At 46.3% G+C, this 17,673-nt stretch overlaps 5 protein-coding genes across 5 annotated transcripts; 2 read left to right on the top strand and 3 right to left on the bottom strand.

The window, feature by feature from the left end:
* Window positions 1–646: 646 nt before the first annotated feature.
* Window positions 647–5,608, top strand: T069G_00593 (PGAP1-like protein domain-containing protein; the record flags this gene model as incomplete). The annotated part of the gene is made up of 5 exons (XM_056167803.1): window positions 647–1,822; window positions 1,907–2,571; window positions 2,620–3,361; window positions 3,440–3,660; window positions 3,721–5,608. 5 exons carry the CDS (start codon window positions 647–649, stop codon window positions 5,606–5,608), a joined length of 4,692 nt encoding a protein of 1,563 aa, XP_056033119.1.
* Window positions 5,609–6,153: 545 nt separating this feature from the next.
* T069G_00592 (uncharacterized protein) lies at window positions 6,154–8,083 on the bottom strand (the record flags this gene model as incomplete). Its single annotated transcript, XM_056167802.1, has 2 exons — window positions 6,154–6,647; window positions 6,703–8,083. 2 exons carry the CDS (start codon window positions 8,081–8,083, stop codon window positions 6,154–6,156), a joined length of 1,875 nt encoding a protein of 624 aa, XP_056033118.1.
* Window positions 8,084–11,203: 3,120 nt separating this feature from the next.
* T069G_00591 (uncharacterized protein) lies at window positions 11,204–13,060 on the bottom strand (the record flags this gene model as incomplete). The annotated part of the gene is made up of 1 exon (XM_056167801.1): window positions 11,204–13,060. One exon carries the CDS (start codon window positions 13,058–13,060, stop codon window positions 11,204–11,206), a length of 1,857 nt encoding a protein of 618 aa, XP_056033117.1.
* A 1,492-nt stretch (window positions 13,061–14,552) lies between these two features.
* T069G_00590 (fasciclin domain-containing protein) lies at window positions 14,553–15,669 on the top strand (the record flags this gene model as incomplete). Its single annotated transcript, XM_056167800.1, has 2 exons — window positions 14,553–15,485; window positions 15,547–15,669. The coding sequence occupies 2 exons, from the start codon at window positions 14,553–14,555 to the stop codon at window positions 15,667–15,669; spliced, it is 1,056 nt and encodes a 351-aa protein (XP_056033116.1).
* Window positions 15,670–15,908: 239 nt separating this feature from the next.
* T069G_00589 (alpha/beta hydrolase fold domain-containing protein) lies at window positions 15,909–17,385 on the bottom strand (the record flags this gene model as incomplete). The annotated part of the gene is made up of 6 exons (XM_056167799.1): window positions 15,909–15,997; window positions 16,056–16,319; window positions 16,372–16,447; window positions 16,500–16,537; window positions 16,721–17,043; window positions 17,105–17,385. The coding sequence occupies 6 exons, from the start codon at window positions 17,383–17,385 to the stop codon at window positions 15,909–15,911; spliced, it is 1,071 nt and encodes a 356-aa protein (XP_056033115.1).
* Between the last annotated feature and the right edge of the window lie 288 nt (window positions 17,386–17,673).

Below are 17,673 nucleotides of genomic sequence, written 5' to 3'. Positions count from 1 at the left end.
TCATTCCATAGAGTACTTTAGTGCCCGAAGCGCTAGCAACCTAACAAGCTAGATTTCTCCCTAGCCAACTTTGATGCGGAGAAGCCCCTTGCAAGCACTCCGCCGCTTGAACATTAGTCCCCTCTAGCCCAGAGTTATAGGAGTAATGGGAAATGAGCATTCGTCTTAAGGCTATGTTAGACTCTGCTCGCGTGTAGGCTAGATTTTATTCCCATCCCTTCATACGTGTGAACTTTGACTCTTCACATGAGCTCATTCATGCCTTAGCTGTCTTCAACAATAGCAGCTAGCTGTCTCTGCGGGAGTGTGAGCTAGGACTTGGTTAATGGATGATCTACCCTTGTCCTGTTGGTGTACCAGCTTTCATGCTAGGTTCAATGCTAGATTAGGTGCGGTCCGGTGGAATGGCCGAGTTGGGCGCTTGCAACTTACCTCTCATTGGGTGTCGTGAATGGCTGTATTTCAGCTGGCTAGGCAAACCCCCTCAGCTGGAGGTAATCCCCTTCTTTCTCAACCCGCCATATTCCAAGCTAAGGTGGGCTTCACGAAGCAGGGGAGCTGTGATCAAAATCTTTGAGCCAGACGGGAAGAGGCTATATCTATTGATATTAACCCTTCGACTGTCACAACCTAAAAATATGCAACAATGTCGCGATTCCCAGCGGCAATAAAGACCTTACACGCCAGGGTCGCCCACACCAACACGGATGCATCTGAAGATGAAACCCAAGAGACCGACCCGCTGGGACTTACCACGCTCTACGATCCAGCGCCTAGAAATGCCATAGTCGATATAGTATTCATCCATGGACTTGGAGGAAGCAGCAGGAAGACATGGTCGAATTCGAGCCGCCCGAGGTCCTTTTGGCCGAAAGATTGGCTGCCGGATGAGCGAGGATTTGAAGATGTACGGGTCCATTCTTTTGGCTATCGAGCAGACTGGGGCAAGAAGTGGCAGCAACAAAGCATCCTGAATATTCACGACTTTGCCGAGTCTCTAATAGGGAGCCTGAGAAACCACCCAAACATACGTCGGGATGATACGCGCATCATTCTCGTTGGTCACAGCATGGGCGGGTGTGTTGCAAAAGAAGCCTACATCATCGCACGACAACACCCATCATATAAAGACCTAGCAGGGCGAATATATGGAATCTTCTTCCTCGGTACCCCACATCACGGCTCAGATCTGGCAGGCATCCTAGAGAGCATGCTGATTGTTGCTTGGGGCAAAAAGCCTTTTGTAACGGACTTAAAATCTGGATCATCTACGCTCGCCCTGATCAGAGATAGGTTCCGCCATGTTGCAGCGGACTTGGCATTGTGGACCTTTTATGAGACATTGCCTACAGCCTTGGGGCCTATAACTAGAATGGTGGTGGACAAAGACTCGGCAATTTTAGGCTTTGATAAAGAAAGGATCGAGGCGATGAATGCGGATCATCGCCATGTCTGCAAATTCACCAGTCAAGACGATTCTAACTACAAGATGGTACGAAATGCCCTCCACACTGCTGTCGATGAGATTAAAGATAGATTCCTGGAGTCGACCCTATCACAACTTGATACAGCTGATAGTACGGAGATCGAATTAGATCTGCGCTTAAAGTCTCTTCTTGGAGTATCCGATACATTGGAGGATGATCTTACATTACAATCCGAGCTTAAAATGCCCGATTCTTGCGAATGGCTTACGAACAAGTCTTGTTTCAATTCTTGGAAGGACGGCGATGCCCCGAGTATTCTCTGGCTGACTGGGAGGCCTGCAACCGGAAAATCCATCCTTTCCAGCCACGTTATTGATCACCTGAGGCCTCTACGTGTATGTTGTAGCTATTTCTTCTTCAAGCACTCAACTACAAACAAATCTACACTGAGCGACTGTTTTAGATCTCTCGCTTTTCAGATGGCAACTCAGGATAATCTGGTGAGAGAGAAGCTTATACAGCTTGAACACGAGGGAGTCGCCTGGGATAAGACAGACGACGCGACTATCTGGACAAAGCTTTTCGTCGATAGAATCTTCAAGCTACCATTTGAAAAGCAGCACTTCTGGGTGATTGATGGCCTTGATGAATGTGGCAACTTTAGTTCACTCTTCACCAAGAAGCTTTTGGCCAAATTGCCTCGTAAGCGCGAACTTCGAATTTTCGTTACCAGCCGCAATCTAGATGCTGTTGAGCGTGGGTTAGCATCTCTCGGGCCTCAAGTGATTACCTATGCCTTGTCAGATTCAGATACTCTCGAGGACATTCGGCTATTCTTGGCCACAAAGCTCAGAGAATTGGACCGCCTGGAGACAGAGGACGATTTGGAGGCCATGTGCAACAAAATTCTCAAAAAGTCTTCCGGTTCTTTCCTCTGGGCTCGCCTAGTCTTGCAGGAATTCGAAAACGCTTGGACTGAGGAGGCCATGGAAGACGTCTTAAAGGAAGTGCCTGGAGAGCTCTGCGACTTGTACAGTAGAATGGTACAGTCGATCGAGATGGACAAGAGCAAAGCAAGCCTTGCGAGGACTATATTGACATGGGTAGTCCTAGCACGCCGCCCGCTGGGTCTCGATGAACTACGGTGCGCTGTAAAACTCGATCTCAACCAAACACTACAAAACATGAGAAGGGCAATTCCTAGTTTATGTGGTCAGCTTGTCTACGTTGATCCAACAGACAAGGCGCATATAATACACGAAACAGCACGCGAGTTTCTCCTCGATCAGAGCATGTGCTCTGAACTTACTGTTTACAAGGAGCGCGGCCACACTCACATTGCGGGTATTCTCACGCGATTTCTGTCGGGCGATTGCCTTAAAGCACTGCAAATGAGTTCCCAACGATCCGTGAAGATGAAAGGTTTCGCCAAATCTGCGTCCACAATGCCTATTGACTCATCTCTGCTTGGCTATGCATCGACATTCTTTTCGGAGCACATATATCGCTGTTCATCAGGAGATGATGTCTTGATGGAAGAAATATGCACTTTCCTGAACACCAATGTCCTCTCCTGGATCGAACATGTTGCGAAAGGCGGTGATATAAGTCACATTACACGAGGCGCCATGAACCTTCGCGGTTATTTAGGTCGTCGAGCGAAATACGTTCCCCCGACGGATTTATCGGTTAGCATTGTTGAAGGTTGGGTGACAGACCTCATTCGCGTAGCTGCAAAGTTTCAATCTCAGCTGCTCACGTCGCCCCGTTCAATCCACCGCCTAATACCCCCTCTATGCCCGTCAGAGTCTATGATTTTCAGGACCTTTTCAAAAGATCGGCGATCGGCAACTTTCGCTGTTAAAGGCCTTCCTGCTGGAACATGGGATGACTGCTTGAGCCGCCTCGATTTCCAGAAGGGCCAAGCAACAGCAGTTTGTCATGGAGATGGTTTTTTCGCCGTTGGGCTATCAAATGGAAAGATTTTTCTTTACAATGCTGGATCTCTTCAGCTACATCTGACCATCACACACCCCGAAAGAGTCAAATTTCTCCAGTTCAGCCAAGATGACGAATACGTTATCTCTTGTGGCGCCAAGTCAATGGTCCTATGGGGGCCAACAACAGGTATTCAATTATATAAATTCCCCTTACAATCGCCCCCTCTTGGAGTCATATTCTTAGGTCTTGACGAAATTCTTTGCGCATTCCAATCTGGTAGTCTCACAAGATGGTAATATGCGCCTCAAGCACTGTTGCTTAATCGTAATATACACATGCTAACAACCATTAGGAGCCTCGAGGGATTTCGGAGCGGATCAATACCGGAGAACCTTGAGGATGACTACTCACACACACAATATATTGTGCCGCAACAGTCTCCAACTTGCGTGGCCTTTTTAGTAACGAGCGATGCTATCTTACTTGCTGTCGGCTACCGCAAACACCCGGTACTAATATGGAACACGCTGGAGCAACAAGTATTGGGTCAATGTATCGTTGATGCAAACAATGGCATCGATGATATGGTATTCAATCCTAACCCAGACATCATTGCACTGATAGTATCATGTAATGATGGTAGATTATGCATTTTCGACTACTTGACGATGAAGTTGACGTTCACCATGCCAAATGTGTATGCGCAAAGCGTCGCCTGCTCACCCGATGGTCATAGTCTGGTCACGGGTGGCAGTCATGGAATGATCGAAGTTTTCGACTTCGACCATGATTATGATGGCAACACTATCCTGATGCCTATCTACCGCATCGACGGGCTATATGACTCGGTCCGTGGCGTGGCCTTCAGCTTCAACGGACTGCGCTTCCTTGATGTTCACTCCCAACAGTGCCGTGTGTGGGAGCCAACAGCCCTAGTCAGGAAGAACAATGAATTAGAGAGTACCAGTGATGCAGCAACTCTCCCTGTAACAACAGTTGGCATGCTTAATGGCCCCGAAGAACCAGAAATCACAAGTCTCCTAGAGGTATCGAGGGACGGCGAGTGTGTCATTGCAGGCAAGCGGCGAGGAGATGTTTGTCTCTTCTCTACTACCGACGGAGCAGAGGCTTGCACGTTTTACCAGCACGCGCGGGGAGTATCTGTCATAGCGGTTGCTCTTGGAGAAGAGAAGAATATTGTTGTTTCAGCTGATGACTCCGGTCGTGTCTTAGTCGGCGAGCTACTGATGCCTTTGAGGGATATTGCAACAGGGTTTCAAGGACAAAAACAGCCAGCAGCGCGTATTATTCTTGACCGTCGATTTGGCGGTGCAGTAGTGCGATTACTCATCAATGATGCAGCCGACCGGCTTCTTATAACTGGCCACAACTTTGATGAACTTTGGGAGTTGCCGTCTGGATTAGTTCACAAACCGATACGGCAACCATCTACGGAGGACTACACCGCAAATTCTTGCGCTTTGGATTGTAATAAAGCAGCCAGCTCTTCCGCTCGCACGGCTTTCCGGCATCCTGCAAATCCAGAGTGGTTCGTAATTATCACTGGTGATGTGGCGCGAGTCTTTCGCTGGGCCGACTATAATGAATTGACTTCTGCGGAGGGCATTCGCCTTCAAAGGCCTACACCATCCTTGGAGCCCAGTTCACAGAGGGAGTCTCCACGATCACCGAAAGTTCAACGATTCGAACCTTTACGACATAACTCCGATTGCACCTTTACAACGGCATCATATCATGTCGCGTCTGAATACGTCGTCGAGCTTCTTAGAGCCTCAGCATCTGCACCGCCGCAAATCCATCTGTGGTCAGCCGCTACGTTTGATCCAGACTTACCGGGAACATCGGCCTTCCCGATCACAGCACCTAGTCTCGGTGCCGTACGTTCATCCGTGCGATCAGTGATCGGACTCGTAGGTCCATCTACGCTGGTTTTTTTAGACAATGATCTATGGATATGCAGTGCCGAATTGCAGCCCAAAGTCACTAGTGGGATGGGAAATATCGGTATCATTCGGCCATCGTCACCCAACACAACCGCCCGTCGTCATTTCTTTGCGTTGAGTGAATGGTGCGATACAGAGGGCGAACTGAAGTGTGCGCTGGCTGCTGTCTCGGGGACGACTCCACGCACCTACAGTCGGGAAGTTATATTCGCGAGCGATCATCGTGTTGTTATAATAAAGGGCGGTTTCGAATTCTGGGAGAGACTTACTCTTTGAATACATAATGAAGATGTCTCAAGTGCCTAGAACGAGTATACCTGACACCAAGTTAGAGAAACTCACCCGTGAGCTGCATGAGCCTTCAGCTCCATACCATAGTAATTATCCATGTCTCAGCAAATATGCTGTCATTATTGTTAGAAACGTGATTCCAACGTTAGCTTACTTTTAGTTGAAGTTTGCGAATTATACCGGAGCTGATCGTGTGGGGGCGTTGTTGCGTCTTGGTAAGGTGGCATAACTTTGAAAGGTGTAGGTGTGCATATGAGATTCTCAGCTGGAGATAATCATAATTTCCACGGCAGCTTACGTTGAATTCGCCTTGGCTATGAACAGTGATGTCTATTTTACCTTCACAATCTCAACAAAACTTTGGAGGATAGGTTTCTTACATTTAGTCATAATCCAGATTCCATCCCAAAATAGCCATCCTAGCAGATGTAATGAGCATAAGCTTCTGATTAGCATGAAAGCCATTATCCCGCCTTATATGCAGATGTACGCAGAGGATTTGTTTTATTTTACTTTTTCCTCAAAACAATTCATCCTTCAATCTCCTCAATATCAACCCCCCAGTTTTCTTTTTCTAGCTCGGTGATGAAACCTACGAGTTGCAACTTGAAGCCTTCATGCCTCATGTGAATACCTTCCTGGTGCAAACCCACACCGAGAACAGGTATAAATGCAGTTAACATGGCCAACCCCTGAGGCATTCTGTCTGCTGTTGATACCGTACTAACCTTCCAGTCACCCAGGTCCTCCGTTGATCTGATACCATTCGCAACGTCCAAAAAACTCACTCCGCGGAATTCTATGCCATAGTCGCTCTCGTAGCCAACGTGGTTCATCCACCTCTCGCTCTCCAAGCTCAAATAACCGAACGACAAGGAGTTGATCATAATTTCACCAGTAGACAGCCATAGAATATCTCTTTCCGTGATATTCTCAAGATACCTATTACGGTATATATTCAGCTCTGAAGCTATTCGGTTTTTGACTCTTCTGAGAACCTCTGATCGTCTTTGTTCCAGAAGATCTGTCTTGAAATCAGCAACCATTACTTCATGTTAAAGAGGAGCTAAATATCATACCTAAGAGGAGTGTAGGCAGCTCAATTCGTAATTCATCTTCAAGTTCATTTAGGCAACGTGAAACTGGATTCCGCGCCTGCCGTTGAATAAGAGCTGTCAGGTCTTTGAATTCTGTCACCATTTGTAATTTCCACATAACCCAAAGCCATGCAACGGCATCTTTATCGAAAGTTTTGGGGATATGAAAATTAGATACCCAGGTTTTCGCCTGCTTGATTGCTTTGTCTCTCAAAGTTGCGCTGCATTTGTCAGAGAGTTGTAGGAAGCGAACAAATACAGCCCATTCAACTTGTGCGGGAATTTGTGACTTGACATCATGTAGCATGACATTATTCAACAAGGTGAGAACAACGTCATCCCCACCGTGATGGAAGAGTACCGCTAGCTTCGAGTTGGAGATTGTGTCTTCCTCCGTTGGATCATGATTGACATCAGGAGCGTCATAGTTTCCAGCCTCCGACAGTGCACGTTCAGTAGCTGCATCAGAATCTTCTTCAGCCGATGTTACCTCAGCCACTAAGCCCCAAATCATATGTTTATAAGCACATTTCTTCTGTCGATGGCCCGTAATATCAACCACAGTGTGACGGCGTCTTGATGAGTGGCAACATTTGGACATCATGAGAATTGTGTCGCTCTGTTTGTTGGAGCCATCATTTAGTCCAGGGATCATGCAATGATATGATACCAACTCAATCTGGAATGGTAATATATCAATATTTATGGCCTGAATATCGATAGTGACATGTTTGCACTGCGCATTTCCAAGGACTGAACAAGGCTGAACGACGCAGAAACCCTGTGTAGTATCTGTAACAGAAATCCTATCGACGCAGAAGCTAAGCGTTGAAGATTTTTTTCCTTTACAGAACCTTAGTTCTACTGTCTCCGCAATAAAAACATATGACCGTGGCCTAAATTGCAGCTGAATTTCTGAGGCGTGATCTATCGACGTGTTCGTTTCGGCGTCTGTGGGATAAACCGTGCAGTCAGCTGACGTTATGGCGTCCATCAATTCTTCTATTGGTCGGAACTGCAAATATTGCCATTCATCTTCAGAAAGAGAATCTGCAAATTCATCAGCTCGAATGATGGTCTGGGTAATAGGGGGTGAATCTCGGATGTTGTTCTCGAAGCTGAGGGTTAAATTCTCTGGTGGACTAGCTGCCTGTTCATATTCCGGAGAATCGATAGGTACCTGGAACAGTTGTTTGGCTTCCTTGTCATATATTAAGCCAAGCTTAGTGTCCTCAAGATCATCCACTTGAATTTCTTGAGCTTCATCCTCTGCCGTACTCTGTCCAGACTCTTCATCGTCATCGGCAGAGCCATCATTCTTGTCTCCGTCTCCGTAACCACTATCTCGGGCGGATAAACGCATGGTGGAGTGACTTTTCGGAGAACCTATGTTCAGAGATCCTGGTGCTTCGTGTTGAGGTGCCGACGAGCTTTTGTGTTTAGAACGGAAGGACAACGACTTTTTACTCTCCCCTCTCTTCTTGGTCGATGCAGCAAAAAAATTGAGCTGGCCCCTGCCAGTCCGCTTAAGCTTTGCAGACTTGAGAGTTCCATGAGCCTTCGCCCTCTGATCAAAATCAAGCCCCAGCTTGGTTAGTTGGGAGCGGCTTGCATCGCATTTCATCTCATCAATTTTTTGGCCATGCTTCACCATCTCATCTTTGATCGCATCGAGGAGGCTGACAGTCTTCGATCGCCTTCAAAGCTTCTGATTAGCTTGCATTGTAAATGTAATTTATCTCTCGGAACTTACAATGACTCGGTAGAACACACAGATACCAATGATAAAGCCAGATGGAGATGGGCCTGGGCTTGTTCGACACCCTTGATCAGATCCGATATTTGTTTCTCGTTCAAAGCGAACCGAACCGCGGCCTCGTTCGTAGATATGAAATCCCAAATCCGCCTCCTTTTTGACCTTTTTTTCCCAAGCGCTTGGTAATGCTTCAATAGGGTAGACGCATCATTTTGTACTGTACTAAGTCTATCATTGATATATTCCACCAGCGGACACTGCTTCCCATTATTCCCAATAGTGAGGCCACGGATTCGAGGATAAGCCTTGAGAGTACTTTCAATCGCTGTTTGAAGCTGGATCATAATCTTAGTAAATTCACGCAACTTGTCAACCGGATAAGAAATGCATACTTACACAAGCAACAATACGTAGGCCATCAGAATATTGCTGCCAAGTCTCGGGCGCACACTTGACTATTTTCCCCAACTTACTGACATTGTGCGCAAATTCCCATATTGTACGGACACTAGTGGCTCCATTGAAGGGATCCATAGTGCCAACATCGCTGCCATGGGCAATTTAGTGTTAATGTAGTAAAAACGAGCCAAATATGGAATTTTCTTGTTACCGAAGAACATTATTTCACAAATTACATTAGAGCTTATATATAGGTAGCTAAGTGAAACTACTCTTCATAGAAGTAAGAACCATACCTACTCATTTATCTGCTATGACTTCAAGCTACGCGGCTTTACTGAATGCCTACGAGTGTGCCTCTGTCACAGCCTCGCGGGCCTTTATGGCCAATGAACGCATTGCATCTCAGACTGATATAACCAATCCGCCAATGAAGCAAATCAACTGGAACGCTTAGCGCAAGTTCTTTAGGCTGCTAAAAGCTAAGCCACGATGCGAAAGGATATGCTACGATATTCAACTAGCTGATGAGGGGATGTAGTTCGCCTTCTGAGCAGCCTCACATCAGAGGGAGTCATTTAATCCTTGATTTCACTCTCATGTACCGAATGTATAATATGCTTCCATTTCTGAAAGTACCCTAAGTTTGGAGCGCATACACATCCATATCGCTTTTCTGTGTTAATTCCAAGTTTCCAACAGCCGTTGGTTCGTATTCAGAAAAGTCATCGAACAAGCTTTGTTCGTTGAGTCCACCAATTATCTTGGTAAGATATCATATAGTAAAGAACAGGTAAACTTCTTTCAGTTTAGCTCGTGAGTTTTTTTTATATCTCTTTTCTCCTGGAGACATGGGAGCATTGCGCGACGATGCCTTCAATCGTCCGTTTCACTTTGTGACTTGAGATAAAATGTTGGGTCCCGTATCTTCTGTTAAATACGCATATCCCGTCCGCTTCTAATCCCCAGTGCCCTCAAAACCGCTGGCTGTATCCAATGTTGTGGTTGGGGCGTCGATAGTTTCACAATCGATGATCGCGTCAACATACGAGAGGAGGGAAAAACCAATATCGGCGGGGTCTGAACTATATCTGCTGCATGGCTCGACGTCGATAATAATGATCATGTAGAGCTATCTATCTGCAGACTTTTTGAGGGGTTTTATGCTCCTAATTTGAGATTCGTAGCACTGCTGCCGGTGCGAAAAGCAGTTGAGGAGCTTAGGTACTTTGAGAGTTCACTACCTAGTAGATATATTACCTTGGTAGTAAGTACCTTATGTATCGTCTATCTTGTTTCTCAAAATCATATATATATATATCTACTTCTATGGACTAATATTATGTATTCATTCAACTGCGCTTGGAAGTAGACACGGCCATGCTGGCTGCACGGTCTCATACCGCTGGATACTATTAGTGCGTCCATGTCATCCGCGCACTAAAATGGGGACTGCAGTAGCGCTGTATGGATCCCGTCCTCTTCGGAAGATTTCAGACACTAAAAAGGCCGTGCTGCGCTTGCGTCTAGCTTTGCCACCCCAAAACACGGTATCGCATTTGAGCGCCCTAGAACTACTGTTTTGTTGTATAAAAAAAGAGACACAGATAGAGTCTATCGAATCTCACGGATTTTAATACCAAAAATATAAGCAAATAAGAAAAAAATGAACAGAACAGCCGGTGTTCGAACTCTGACGCTGCGCAACGTCCCCGCCAATGCTCGTACAGCCCATCTACACAGGGCAAGGCCCATGGCTACTCAAGTTAACCACTCGACTGTTCCACCAGATATTGAGAGATGGATTGGAATTATTTATTTATTAAGGGCATCGTCTACATAGGCTGAGGTTGAGTATAATAGAATGAAATGAGTTTGCGGCTCTGGCTGGGAGATGGCGTTGTTTTTATAGCTCAGAAGGGCCTACGGGAGATGCTACAGGGATGCGACCCCCACTGAGGGAGGATCCGCCCGCTAACTGTCAGCGACCCACGTCCATGGCGGCTTTTCTGCTGGATCGCGGGAACAGACCAAGAGATTGTGGCTCCAGACTAAGAACAGCACGGTTAATTGATGCGAGGCGGTGCATTTGGCGGATTCGATATTCAGGTGGAGATGACGCCTCGAGTATTTGCAAGGCACGGCCAAGCGCATCATTACGGGTCGCGAAATGAACACCAAGTATCTCACTGTATTCGTTCTCACATAGGCATTGTCAAATACTTCAATCATTTCAAATTCATGTCAGCGAAAAAGACAACAATCAATACAAAAACTGCGCGAATAATAGCAGGCCGTATACTAATGGCAAACAGTCTGCGATTTATCTCAATCTTGCACAACGTGGGTTTGCTGGACATCCACAGTTGTCTTTTCCTTTCCCGTCGATAGCTCAGTCGCGGAATTTTCTTCATTGATTTGAGCTGCAGGCTCTGGCTCAGGAAGCTCGCCACTGATATGGCCATTGCAAGGTTTCTCCTCTGAACACTTGTCCACTCTGAATTCTGTTTTATCCTTTTTCGATGGGAAATCATCAGAGCACGGCCACTCTGTATCCACTTGATCCTTAGGTTCGTAAACACGCCGGAATAGCTGAGCTGCTGGCAATGCTTTGAACAGCCTCATTTTCTTTTCGGCTTTCCCGCCCGGCTTTTTCTCAGTGTAAAGACGAAGAAATTGATGCAAAAGGATGTTTATGATGAAGAGAGTGACAAAGACCACGCAGAGGACAATTATGCCAACCAGAGAAAAGGTTTGGAAGTTGGGGCTTGAGAGAACGAAATCACCCGCACCATCGAGAGGATCACCATTCTCGTCTTGCATGATATTGTTGAGTCCACTCCCAGCCTGATACGTCGTGGTGTCCAAGAGGACATTCCGTGTCAATACAAAGCTGCCCAGAATCAGACGCTTCAGATCGTCGGAGATGCTTGAAACTTCTGCATTTATGGCGCCGTTGGGGCTTGTACTCGCAGATTTAAGCGCCGAAAGACCAGCTCCGTTGCCCAAGTTTACCACCACTGGGACGTTCAAAGCGCTTTCCAAGACACTGAGCAGAGCCGGTTTAATCTTCATGCCTTTCAACCCTCTAAGGCCATAGATGTTGGTGACGTTTTGGGAACCGTAGGTCCAGCTGTCGTGTTGCCAACAGGAGAGGGCGGGTCTTGATCGCTTTATCCAAAAGGCTGCGTCAAAAGGGACTGAAATATTCTCCGTCCGAACTTCTGTTTCATACCACGGATCACCTCCCTGTTTAATGCTCGCCCTGTGGGCTGACCAAGCCACAATAGCGAAGGAAATATTTCCAGTCTCGATGGACTGATTTGCTGCATTTGGATGAAATGCGAACGTCGCCTTTGGAGCGTCTTGGAGAGCATATGGATTGATGGGGACCGCTACCTCTTGGCTGGCATCATCCCACAATTGATATACATCCACGTTTGCGTTCGAGGCCTTTGAAATCCATCCATACTCGGTTGTACAAGAACCTGTAGCATTTAATGCAAGGTCGGAACCGTGTTGGAGACCGATATCGATCCCAGTGAGCGAGTAAGTGTACGAATATTGATAGATATTTTCGCCTCCCACTTGGCCAAGAAGGACTGGCTGTCCTATGTTCACACTGTCTGCCAGTGTACCAATGGAGGCATCCACACTACCGAGGGCACGTAAATTTGCTGGAGAGAGTATCCCATACTTTGCAAGTGCAGCCGCCGTATCTTGAGCCGAACTAGGATAGTAGACGGCACTCGGTCGTGCAGGTGCAACAGTGCCGACTTGCATCAACGAGGGTCCAACGATCCCCAGTGACAAACTGCCACCGTAGATGATGAACGCCAGGGTGCAGAATATGAAACCGTATACAAAATCAGATTGGGACCCAAAGTAATGTAATGCATATTTTGCCAGTTCTTTAAAAGCGAACCAAGAATCGTTGGAATTCCAAAGGGTTACTAGAGCAAGATGTCGCCGCCGAGTCGTTGCTCCAGGAAGTACTATGGCAATGAAGCAGATGAAGTCCCAGAGTTGTACAAAAACCAAGGTCAGAATGACAGAGATGCCGGCTGTTAGGATTGTTCCGCCATAGGTGGTAAATGTTATGGCCCAAATGGCACCATCTTTCGTCGGTACGAAGAAGGAGCGGTGGAGCACATAGGAATCGTCTACCAGCGATATGTCAACCATTATGAGTTGACTGATTAGAACATTAGGTGAAGTGATTCTGGTTCGGAATTTTACATTATAGGAGCCTCATGTTACTGATATTGGAAGCTTAAATATTATCCTATCCTGCATGGCAGCATGAAGTGCGAAAACTGACAGTGGACACTGGAATAGCCCAGTTACTTCTCGGAAGAGGGGCTCAACCACACCTCCATTTCGTTGAAGCGTACAATCTTACATATTTCAGCTTTGGCAAATCCTATCTACTGCATTCATCCTTCCACTTGGCTCAATGTGACTGGTTGGTCTCTAGAGCCTCATGCGTGCTGCCACGTCTTAGGCAGGACGCTTGCCAAATGGGGTGTCAATCTACAGAGGGGAAGTAGACGAGCCTCTAAGATTGGATAGAAAAGCGCCGATTCGGTTGTGACAGGCAAGGATGCATCCATTTGAGATATGAAGAATCACGTATTGTTCAAAACGCGTACGAGGAATGCCAGCTTTCGCCGCAAGTCTTACAATCAAAACATCACTGAATCCCCCGTATTCACTTCCGAATAGTCCGGGATAAGTATAAGTCTTTGTCTCAAATTTTTTTATTCTCTGTCGTGAGAGCGTGATTTTCATCATGCTCAATGGTTGTTAGGAGTCGTCACCTGGCGTGCTCATTGAGTGAGATATGATATATAGGTACATGTAGTATAGGTGCCTTCTTTGCCGAATTCCGCGAATATGCACCAGACAACAAATTGATAGGCTATATGTAAATGAGGCGAGGGTAACTGTGAGGCTTTATCATGAATAGACATTAAATGATACCTTTTTTTGCATCTCGCTGCCTAAAGCCGCATCTGTACCCAAAGAGGAAACCAGTGAGAGAAAGTGTTACAATCAAGCCATATTGTCAAGCGGGACAAGCTTTGGAATCATCGAGCTCTCCAATCAGACATTCGCACGAACATGTTTGTGTCAGTTCGGTTGTGAATTGCGACTCACCAAATATGACTGCTCATACGGATTGCGGATTGCACTTACACGCCTCATTATTTCCGCTTCGTCTATCCCTGGCATGTCTTGTGGGTCTCTCAATGCGGCTGAAAAGGTCTGCCCGCATACGATGATGCAAGGAGTACCGAATAACCTTAGCCCACGATCATCCGCCAAGAAAACCATCACCGAACCGTAATCTGATAGGTAGATGGAAACCTGAAGCACCGTTGTTGATTTAACCTATTTGAGACTCACCGTCGCTAGCTGCATGGCCCCCAGTGTGATTGAACAACTAACAATGCCGGATTCAGGTCCGTGTCTCTGCGGGAGCCTGTCTATTATTGAGGCTCTTCGTGCAGTAGACTAAGTAACCTTTAGACAGCGATTTACATGTAAGTTCGCGGAGGAGAATAAATAATGATGTCTCACTTCAATGGCCCCCAACCCGTAGACGATCAAATCACCCTCCTCATTCATCTCTGTCTGTGTTATCTCCGGCAGATCATACCCCCCAATTGATGCAATGCACAAACAACACCTCTTTTCACTCTTTGGCCTTTATGCCACTTCTGTGACTCTCGCACAGTCGCCACAGTCGCTCTTGTCGGTCTTGCAACAAAATGGGTTCACAGAATTTGCTCAACGGCTTCAGGCAAGCGAGCCTGTGCATGCCAATCCTGGCATTATTGTATATGCCCCAAGCAATAGTGCTTTTGGTGGTGGTGTCAATGCCACTGTCTCCCGCCGTCAAGCTGGTGCAGCTTCCGGCCTTGAGAGTTCGCTCTACTTTTCAAATACTATCAAAAATGAGTATATTGATCCTTCTGCTGGCGGTCAAAACAACACTTCCGCAAGACGGTTCCGAAAGCGGGCAACCTCTCTAGGAACCGTCCTCGAGACGTTATATCAAGACCCATCAGTGCGCCTTGGCCCCGGGAATAACCAAACACTCGTGGAGAGGGGCGTCCCCTCTGCGTCGCTTCCATTCGTGTTTTCAGGCTCAGGGAAATACTCCAAAGTTACAGGTCCCGACATTCCCTTCGACGGTGGCGTTGTTCGTCCCATTGATGCGCTTCTTAGCCTACCAGGGAACTTATCATCGACTCTTCAGACAATAGGCGAGGCCAAATTCGCTGCAGCATTGCAACAAGCGGGCTTAGTTGAAGCTCTTGAAAACACAGGGTCCATTACTGTCCTCGCACCAAGCAATGATGTGTTCACTCTTTCTAGCACACTTACACAGGCACAACTTGGGCAGGTACTGAAGGAGCATATCATTGTCAGCCCATCATTCCCGCTGTACTCACCTTGGCTTGTGGATGGACTGACTGTCCGCACGCTTGGTGGTTCCAACATCTCTGTTGTAATCAAAGACGATGTTGCCTATTTGAATGGTGCCCGAATTCTGGGAGGAGATTCTCTCATTCAAAATGGCGTTGTCCACACTATTGATAAGGCATGTGGCATCCATTATGACCATCTTCGAGAGTATTAATGCTAATGACTTTTAACCATAGCTTCTGAGTGGAAATATCCCCACTATTCCTACCAGTACTGCGATGATTACAAGACCCCTGCCGTGGGAAGCTCTAACTCTCACATTTATTGGCACAGTTGTTGCCCGACATCTTCTCTTTTGAGCTACGTAGAATTGAGCTAAGGTTGGAATCACACACAAGGTCCTCATTCATCGCATGTGGTTAACATGGGAGTTGCGGACCGTAAGATTACACCTATAGGAAGTTTTGTTTACTTCATAAAGTATATCCTCTAATAGATTGAGTCTAACAGTTTGTGGACTTATGCGAACTCATCTCATGACTCCCGAAATCATATAGTGTATCGCACTATTTTCCATTCATGTTCGTCGCCCGAGTTTTCATTCCCAATAGCTACCGATTTCTCGTATATCTTCTATCAGAGCAGGGGGGTTATCCAGCCCAGGGAAATGCCCGCCAAAGTCATGATCTATTCAGTCCTGTTAGCACATTTGGTGATACAGGCAACTTGAACATAGGTTTCCTACTTCGGTAAAGGACCAAATTGCCCACGGTTTCAGCTAATGCGCGTGGCCAGTAATGGACATTGTATTTGAAGGCACTGAAGAGCATGGGAGCATCTGTGCGGGCCCTCGTATAATTGTATCGAAATCCAGTTTGGCCGAGAGGATTCTGGAAGTAGATATATCCTGATGACAAGATTGACTTGGTCAGATAATAAAGGGATATAATGCGAAGAATCTCATTGTGAGTCAACACGGATGGGCTGGTGCCCGCCTTAGGATCCGACCCTGGAATAATTAGCTATTGTTTCATCAAAACTGAGTACACAAAACCTCATACATTCAATATACTTCTCTCCAATCCACACAAGCTGGCCCACCGGGTTATCGTATAGCACAAGGCCAATGTCATTAGGCTAACATTGAGTGAGTATAGAAAACTTAACGCGACAGTATGATGCAGCTTACCTTTGAACCTTCCTCAATAAAGTACCCGCTTCCCGTAGCTGACCAGTCCACATATCTCTGCTCTTCGAATTGCTCAAGTGGAGTATTTAGCGTAATATTTTGGGCCTCCAACTGTTCTGGAGTTAAGGGTAGAAAAGGCAACATAGCAAAATGCGCAGCTCTTGCTGAGGTATTGAACCCATCAAATTGACCCCACGCTACACCTGTGCCCCAATCGGTACCATGAACTGCATAAGTCTTATACCCTAAGACTTTTGTCATTAGAGTATTAAAGACCCGAGCAGAATCGTCCACTGTCCAGTTAGCTCCTGGCGCGGAGGAAAAAGCGAAGCCAGGTAGTGATGGTACAATCACATCAAATGAAACATGTTTCCCAGTAGATGTTTTTGCCTTTTGTGTGAGGTTCTTTATCAGGGGAATAAATTCGAGAAATGATCCTGGCCAACCATGGTAGAGAATTAGTGGGATCGCATCAGGTTCATTTGACTTTTCATGTATGAAATGCACATCAAGATTCTCTATTTTGGCCGTGAAATGATGATATCTTGAAACAGCATGTTATTAAAATAGCCATAATAAACGGTATCATGTTTCATAAAATTTACCTGTTCAGCGATTCTTCTTCTTTGAACCAATCGAAGTCGACGAGCCACTGGTTTCTGAAGGCTTTCAGGGTCTCCAGACTAATGCCAGCTTCATTCCCTGGATATTGAGAGATTGCATCTGGCAGCTCTGTATCTCGTATGCGCTCTAGCATGCGAGGAACATCATGGGAGAGGCTAATAGTAAAAGGCCGCACGTCGTACGAACCATGATTGCCACTGGCGACGGATGATGCACCAGTCAATGTGCATAAATATAAGAAGGGAAAGCCAATCGATTTCATGTTGGTGGCAAGTAAGAGTTGTAGCGGCTTTCATGGACGTATAAAGAACTTGACTTTGACAAAGAAATTGTAGAAATAGCGATTTGCTTCTTGAATATAATTTCTCTAGGTGTATATATACATAATGATTTCTACCTACCTATAAAATGCAATATAGGGCCCTTCGATTTCATCACCTTACGTCTCGGAATTAAAGTCTCGCGTTTACATCCGATCCATTGGAGATAGAGCATTATAAATGCGAAAGCCTCCACAGAAGGGTTTAAATGGGGCTATATGCTGTGGTAT

Source organism: Trichoderma breve, chromosome 1 (genome assembly GCF_028502605.1).
Source record: "Trichoderma breve strain T069 chromosome 1, whole genome shotgun sequence".
Classification (NCBI taxonomy): Eukaryota; Fungi; Ascomycota; class Sordariomycetes; order Hypocreales; family Hypocreaceae; genus Trichoderma; species Trichoderma breve.
Note: the sequence above shows the minus strand (reverse complement) of the source record. Positions and strands in the feature narration are given on the sequence as shown.